The sequence below is a fragment of the Drosophila subobscura genome, chromosome U, assembly GCF_008121235.1.
Source record: "Drosophila subobscura isolate 14011-0131.10 chromosome U, UCBerk_Dsub_1.0, whole genome shotgun sequence".
Lineage (NCBI taxonomy): Eukaryota > Metazoa > Arthropoda > Insecta > Diptera > Drosophilidae > Drosophila > Drosophila subobscura.
In genome coordinates this window covers 20,590,328-20,597,958 of record NC_048534.1, presented here as the reverse complement: position 1 = coordinate 20,597,958, position 7,631 = coordinate 20,590,328, and the positions used below count along the sequence as shown (strand labels likewise).

Here is a 7,631-nt window from a genome sequence, read left to right as displayed (position 1 = left end):
ACTCCGTGGACTCAGGGTTGAAAAGGGAACGCCAGGGGACTGCCATGTAAGGAATTTTCATTGGAATAAAGTTTGATGGCATTTCAATTCGAGTCTTAACTCTTCCAAATTGCCATTTTGTGCCATCAAAAAGTATAATTTACTTTAAATATTATCTCGAAAGGAGCTCAAGCAGGAAGCGCTCTGAATTCCTTATCCCTTGGTCCTGTCATAACTGCCTCCCCGTAATGAGAATTAAAACTGAATTTGATCTACTTAATGAAGAATTTGCACAGCAGTTCAATGACAAACAATTCGCGGAACTCTCTTGCAGTCGATGAATGGCGCCCACCACGGGCACCACTCTGCTCCCTCCGTGGCCCCCGTGCACCAACGGATTCCCGGCTGAAACCCGTTGTCCAAGTGGCGCTTAGACAGACAATTTTCGGACATTTCTGGTGAGTAATTTGTGGTGTTTTTCGTTGGAGGCTGCTGCTGCTTTTTTAATAAGTTATGCGAGGCAGGAGCTGGAGCTGGAGCTGGAGATGGAAGAGGCGCTGCCAGAGGACCTCCATTTGGTTAGGGCTGCCGCTGCTGCCGCTCCGCGATGTTGCTTTATAATGTGCCCGTCTTAATATGATTTTTGTCCCCATCCAATGGAGATACTCGGCATTCCAGAAAGCATCTTTTAATGTTTGCGAGGCCGGAATGAAGATGGGCCTGCCGCAGCCAGAGTTGGACTGGAGGGAGGTTGACTCGTCAGCGGCTGTCTGCCGTTTGTCAAACTGTCATATGCTTGTCGCACGCTGGCCAAAAAAGCGACTGAGGCCTCCTCGGCCTCCCGATATATTGGCTGAAATTTTAATTACCAACTGGGACTGGCACTGGTGCTGGCCTCGCTGACGCCACTCAAACTTCAGCCTCAACTTTTTGTGGCTCATCGCAGAAATATTTTCCATGCTGAGCATTATAAAAGTTTAATTGATTGATTTATATGTTGGTGGAAGTTGTCAAGGAGCTGCCGGCTCTGCGGTGGTTCTGGGCCCCTGTCTTCGGCATGCAGCTCGGTTCTTTGCTGTTCTGTTGCGAGTCCTGCCGCTGGGTAGGTAGGTGGTCAATGAAATGCTTTGGCATTTCGTGTGGTTTTGCTGACAAATCAATTTCGTATTTTCATCGTGTCACGCAGCGAGAGAGGAGAGCGGGGAGCGGCTAAGCCGAGCTAAGTGTCCTGTAAACTGTCTCAATAGCAACGCCCAGACAATTGTCGCTCTACTCCTTCTAATCCTACTCTTGCCCAGCTGGACATCGGCCGGCATGAAAGGAGGTCGCACAATGGGCCCGTGAGGATCTTTGCTTTGAGTCGGGTCACCGCAGCAGCAGCAGCAGCGGCAGCATCCAGCAAACAGGATCAATCACCGGAATCTCTCTTTCTCTCTGTCTCTGATCCGCAGGATCATGCGCGAAAATTAGTGCAAACTTCAGCACAAACGCGCCAGGTAGTGCCAGGCTGACCGGAAAATCCGATCGAAGGGATTATAATTCAGGGCAGGCAGGCTTCAGTCTTCAGGCCGCCCATTGTCCGCCTCTTGTCTTTGCGACAATTAAGGCAAATATTTTGCGTACTAATTAAGCACGGGCCCAAGTCCAGGGCTTAGATCGAGGGTTCTCAGGGCTCCGATTTGCATATGGCGCGACGGATTTGCAGCCATTACCCTTTTGTTGCCAAAGGATGTGCCGGGAGGGCGTTGCCGGGGCCTCACTTCCCGGAAACCAACAGCCGTCACGCATCGATCGCATATCACGTCAGGTCGGGGTCGGGGTCGGGGTCGGGGACTGGGACTGTCTCGGGGCAGGGAATGATATGCAAATATTGACACCCATCATTTTTCAATATTTGAGCGTGAAATTGTCCATCCTTCGGACAGGGATACGGGTTCGGGTTAAGCAAAGGAGTAGGAGGCGACGAAACACTGCCCAAGGCTGACTGGACAATTGCCATTCCTCTCGAGGTCATGGGTCTGTTTCAGGGCAGCTGTTTGCGGGGGCGTTGCCGAAGTCGACTGCAAAGAAGCGGCACAAATTATGACAACATGTGGCAAGAACATATATTTTGGAGATTACATTCTAAAGATTTACTCTACATATTTATTCACTTGATTCGTTGTCTTCGTTTGCGTTGCTTTGCTGATTTGGGCCATGTTGCACGCAGAATTGCTTAATGCTTTCCACGGTGGCTCCGTCATCGATCAGCTGCTTGCGCTGAGCGGCTGTCAGGTTTAACTGTATTTTGAGAGGTTTCAAAGTGTCGAGTGGTGTTCCCAGGACAATGCAGCGTACGAACTGGTCAATGAGTTGGACGAGGCGCGGAGCTTTAATGTAGACGGCGCCCTGCCAGAGCTTTAGCAGAGATCCGTGGGACATGTTTAGGTAATTGGCGTGCCAGGTTTGGAGCTCATCAGTATCCTCATGCGGATGTTCGTGGTCGTAGTTAGCCCATTTCATGATTTTGAGCATTTTCCTCGTTTTCATGCGTGCCAACTCGATTTCGGGGTACGCTCTTCTGTTCACTGCACAATCTTCCATTCGGTCCATGAGCAGTGCGCAGCGACGGATGACTGGCCACTGGACGAACCAAATTCCTCCATCACCACACACCACCTTAATAAAGTCCATGCTGGAAATGACTTAACTGAAGAAAAGAGAAAGCAGACAGGCAAAAAAATAAATATATTTCAGCATTTCGAGTAAAAAGTTTCGGTGCGCACCTAACCGCGCGTGGTGCAACTCCGCTCCTGTTCTTTCTTTTTGCGCCTCACATGCGGACAAGCGCCAGCCGTCTCACTCACACGTACGGAATTTACCGACAGCGAGGAAGCAGCGACCGAAATGTGAGGTTAAATTGGATTATGAACAAATATGAATTTTAATTGAATTAATTAAACGTGGCTAAGGACTTTAGCAGTGCTTGTAGGCATTAGCTGTTGTTGTTGAATTTGAGATTGGAGGCCCGAGCCAGTCGCGAAACGAGAAGCAGCATGCACATACATACATATGTACATGTGTATGTGTGTGTGTGTGTGCTTATGCACAGTAAAAACCAGCAAAAACTCGCAACAAATTGCGCTTCTGTTTTCGCTTTCGCAATGGTAAACCGCACAACACAGGCCAGGCTCTTGTGTTAACATTTATAATTATTTAATAATTATGCACTTGCACTTACCTTCCTGGTTCTTGCTTTTCTTCACACTTATTTCGCCAAGTTCGACGAACTGACAGACAGAAAAGAATGAAGCTGGAACAGTGGCGATGGGTTGGCGCCTAGGAATGAGAGTATCGAATGTTTTGTTGGTGGGGGCATCGATGATTGCATTTGTTTGGTATTTTAAGAAGAATACCAGATTCTAGTTCTAGTGTTCGTTCGGCAAACAACTCTTTTTTGAGTTCAAAATTTGCAGTAACTTTTTTAAAAAATTCAACACAAAACTGAAGTACCTGGTCAATGCGGACTCATCTCTGCGACCAACCAATTTCGCTGTAGCGATTAAATATAAAAAAAAAAAGAAGAAAACCAGAACTTAGAAATCAAATTTGCTGAAATGGACCCTGACTCATCGTTCTACCCTCATATTTCAGGCTGCTGCAATTCGCCTGCTCATCCTGCACATTCACTTGTCCAGCTCGGGAATGGGTGATCTAATACGCAACCAATTCGAAAGGAAAGCCTCGAGTTACCCGTAAATATGCACAACATTTCCGGAAGCAAACTTCCACTCAATCTGTGTGCTAGGATCGAAAGGTTTTCCGCTTATCAGACAGTTTTTTGGCTCATTCCGGAAGCGAGAAATCATCTTCGTGGGGCACAGGGCACGCGGCGATGACAGGGTATAACAGGATACAAAAAAGGCGCAGACAGACACCAGACAGCAGACACGGACAACGAGACATGGGGCATATGCTGGCAGGAGCAGGATAATCGACGCTAAATAGCGGCACGCGGCCAACATTTTCCGGCCTGCGAGTATGAATATGATTTGATCGAGATCTAACAAAACGCTGACTTCTTGTCGAACACGCAGCACGCCAGGCGAGCAAAGACAAGGTCGAGGAGGGTGAAACGCTCATTATGGAAAATAATTTCATAATTCGTGGGGTTGCTGCTGCTCGACGACAACGACACCCCTCCAGGGCCTGACGACAATGTGTGAACAGAAGGGGGTTGCTCGGGTTGCTCGGTGTGGCTATAATTTTATGAGCGATTCCATTATTAATATGTTGCCACTGTAAGAGCCCGTGGCACGTGGCAGGAAGGCGTTATGTTTACATTGCCCCCTCACCCGGCCAACCGCTTTCATAGATGTTATGAAATGATTTTGGCCCAATGTAAATATTGGCTCTGGCGCCGCTGGCGTGGGATTTGCTCACGCAGATTTGCACATTAATGTTCAATTATGAAGGGGGATGAGGTCCCAGACGGAAGTAATAAGAAATCGAACATTTTCAGAGCCATATTGTGTGCAAAAAGAGGAAAACGGCAGACAAGAGTAGATGCTTTCGACCCCATTAGATATTATAACATAAATATTTAATAACAAATGGATGCGCATAGAAATTAGCGACAGAACTGGGTGTATTTCTATGCGTTTAATTCATAAACATATGTTTTTTGTATGTGCTATAATTAAAACTGGTGTTAAAATTAAAACAGGAGCAACAGTTTAAAAAAAAAGAGAAAAAAAAGAAACTCCTAACAAGTTTCCCATACCGGGAATTGAACCCGGGCCTCCCGGGTGAGAGCCGGGTATCCTAACCACTAGACAATATGGGAGATGTGAGAATGCTTGGCTAACTGCCTACATATGCTTAGTAGCTATTTTTAGAAACTGAAATGATTATGAGGTTGTGGTTTTCTGTGCATTTAATTTGTGGGGAGGGAGGCATTTTTGCATTTGTGTGCGAAGACAGCGCGCAAAACGGAACATTGCAATGCGTGCACGTGAGCGACAGCGCAGCGGCAGAGATTTCTTCCTATGCATATTAGATGGGGCCCTGCCTCATGGAATTAATATTTATTAGACATTGTTCTTTTATCAATCTAGTTTCTCGCTTGGCATATCAAGTAGATGCTTTTGAGTTAGTCCTTGTGTCTCTTCCGACTCCTCCTATCACTCTCCCTGTCTCTCTGTTCCATTGCCAGACGTTGGCCACAAATCAAAGTAACTGCAAAAAATGACTTCAACTTGAATGCATTTATGAAAACATCTTCCCATTTTCGTTCCCTGCCTCTGCTATGGATGCATCTTCCCTGCGCATCTGTTGGCTCTTCATTCCCATTTCGAATCCATTTCAAGTGATTTCACTTTCTCTTTCTCCTTCTCTGGCTCTGTCTTTGGCTGCTGCTCTTTCTCTTTCTCACACTGTGCAGCCTGCAACACATCGAGGCGGCATGTAAACAAGGAAGCGTGGTGTAAAGTGTCGCTGGTGGCAATTGAACCTTCTCCCCCCACACCCCCACCCCTCGACTGCTGTCTGGGTCAACAAACTGTGCGACTCCAGCCTGCTCCTCTCATCCTAATGCGCCGTCCATCCCCAATGGCTTTCTTCTACTTTTGGGCTTGAAATCATCCCCAGAATGAAATCGATGCGTTGCAATGGGATACTCCTCACCCCCTCTCTGAGGTTCTTCACGTTCCCGCTGAAGGTGAGCAAATGTTCAAATATGAGCATCAGGTTGGTGGATTTGGCTGTTTGCCAAGGATTTACCTACCAAATATACCTTCGATTCCTTAACAAATTTGCGCTGAACGGGAAGGGTGGATGAGGAACTTGGGATAGGTTTGCCCAGAAGTTAGATCAAAGCTAAAGGTAGGTTAAGTGGAGGCGGGAATTGGTTATCCAATCTTATGATGTATTCATAGCTATAATTTCAACAAAGTATTTGATTTCTCTAAAAATAAACCTAGGAAAATGTGCACATTTCAAGGGCTTTTTGCTGAAATTTTAGGAAATACTGCACAGTGGGCACTGCACAGTGGGTACTGCACAGTGGGCACTGCACAGTGATTTCCTGCAAGTAACTTCCCACACTACTGATAAATTCAATAAATATTTTAAGATAATAATAAAATATTCAAATAGATGTTGCATCGGACTGGAAATGTATCAATCTGCTGATTTGATTCCTTGGATAACCGGGAAAAACATTCAAACAAAATTGAAAAATAAAATAGCAAGAATTTGGCTTTGAAAATGGGCTTAAAAATAGAACTGTATATCTTTTGGGAAAAATGGTTTATCTGCCCCATGTAGAAAGACTCAGAATCTACTATCAATAGTTAAAAATCCAAATGGAATATTTTATTATGATTCTTCTTATAAATTCCATCCGCCTGCGCCCAGGGTCACGCAGCAGGCTATAAATAACCCAAAAAGAAATACTTTCCATTAAAGGTAATCCCTGGTTCCCGCACTAATTATTTATTTCCATATATCCTCGAGCATTTATAACCCCTCATAAGGCAATTGAGAATGTCCGAAATGAACCCAGGCAGTGCCTTGGCTGCTGGCACGCAACATTAGCTCCTGGGGAGAGAAAGGATTAGGGGGGTAATATTTACGGGGGCGGAGCATTAACGTGGATCACACACTGCGGCCGTGGCGGTGGCATTGTCGGAAGCTTCTTCGCTCCCAAAATAGGATCCATCATTAGTTGCCGAAATTTATTGGAGCCCGCGAGGCAGAGCACGGATGGAGCCGCGTGGCGGCGGCACGTTCCAAAACAATTTAGAAAATAATAAATAGCAAACATAAATTAAATTATTGTAATATGGAGTTCTATGGATAAGCTTCTCGATGCATCGGGGACTGCATCCGAGGCGCAATTAAGTTAAGTCCCGACGGGGCCCAGCCCCAGTCCCACAGTCAGATCCCCCGAAATATGGAATAGCTGGAGGGAATGTCAAAAACGCAATTATTTATACAAACTGAAACATTTGGAAATCAATTAGAAAATGTGGCGACGCATGGCGCATGACGAAGCAACTGCCACAGCCACCGCCTCATGCCCCACACACCCAACGGAGGCGATCGGAGAACTCTCTCCGGGCTGTTCCACCCTCCACACCAAATGTAGTTCCATCTTCTTGTTTATCCAAGCGGCACAGATGAAGTACCAGACTCCGATCCGATCCGATCCGTTGCGACTCCTCCTCTGAAGTGTTGCAGCCCGTTTGTCTGCGAGGGAGATCCGCGCGCGCGGTCCATAACGATGTCAATGACAAATCACGGGCGCACGTCAAAAATCTGTCCTGAAATATTCGAGCTGTCAATTCGCCTGCGTCCCGCTGCAGCTAAAATTAGTTCCCAAATATTGTTACAAATGTGCTGAGTCCAAACAACTGGAGACTCATGAGAGACAGCGCAGAGTCCGCCTCAAGTGGCTGCCCCACAATTTATGCCTCTTGCCTGAAAGACGAGGGAACGAGCAACAGCACCCCCGAAAGGCAGTCAATTGAACGGCAAAACTGAATTACTTGAGCACACAAATAAATACTACTACCAGTCGCTGTGGCAGCAATAACACAAGTAATATTGAACACGAAACATATTTGGTTTTTCCTGTCACAAAATGTCATGGAAATTTATTTAAGGACATT

General features: G+C 46.2%; 1 protein-coding gene and 1 non-coding gene across 2 annotated transcripts; both read right to left on the bottom strand.

Moving 5' to 3' along the window:
- Positions 1–2,124: 2,124 nt before the first annotated feature.
- LOC117901362 lies at positions 2,125–3,271 on the bottom strand. The gene is made up of 2 exons (XM_034812072.1): positions 3,200–3,271; positions 2,125–2,668 (listed from the first exon to the last, which is right to left on the bottom strand). Exon 2 carries the CDS (start codon positions 2,650–2,652, stop codon positions 2,125–2,127), a length of 528 nt encoding a protein of 175 aa, XP_034667963.1. The 5' UTR covers positions 2,653–2,668; positions 3,200–3,271.
- A 1,461-nt stretch (positions 3,272–4,732) lies between these two features.
- On the bottom strand, positions 4,733–4,804 carry Trnae-cuc. The gene has a single exon. It is a non-coding gene; the product is annotated as a tRNA-Glu (tRNA).
- Positions 4,805–7,631: the final 2,827 nt, after the last annotated feature.

What these genes read in the sequence shown, in the direction of transcription:
- LOC117901362 (XM_034812072.1), bottom strand. Translation starts at nt 2,652, where the DNA reads ATGGACTTTATTAAGGTGGTGTGTGGTGATGGAGGAATTTGGTTCGTC.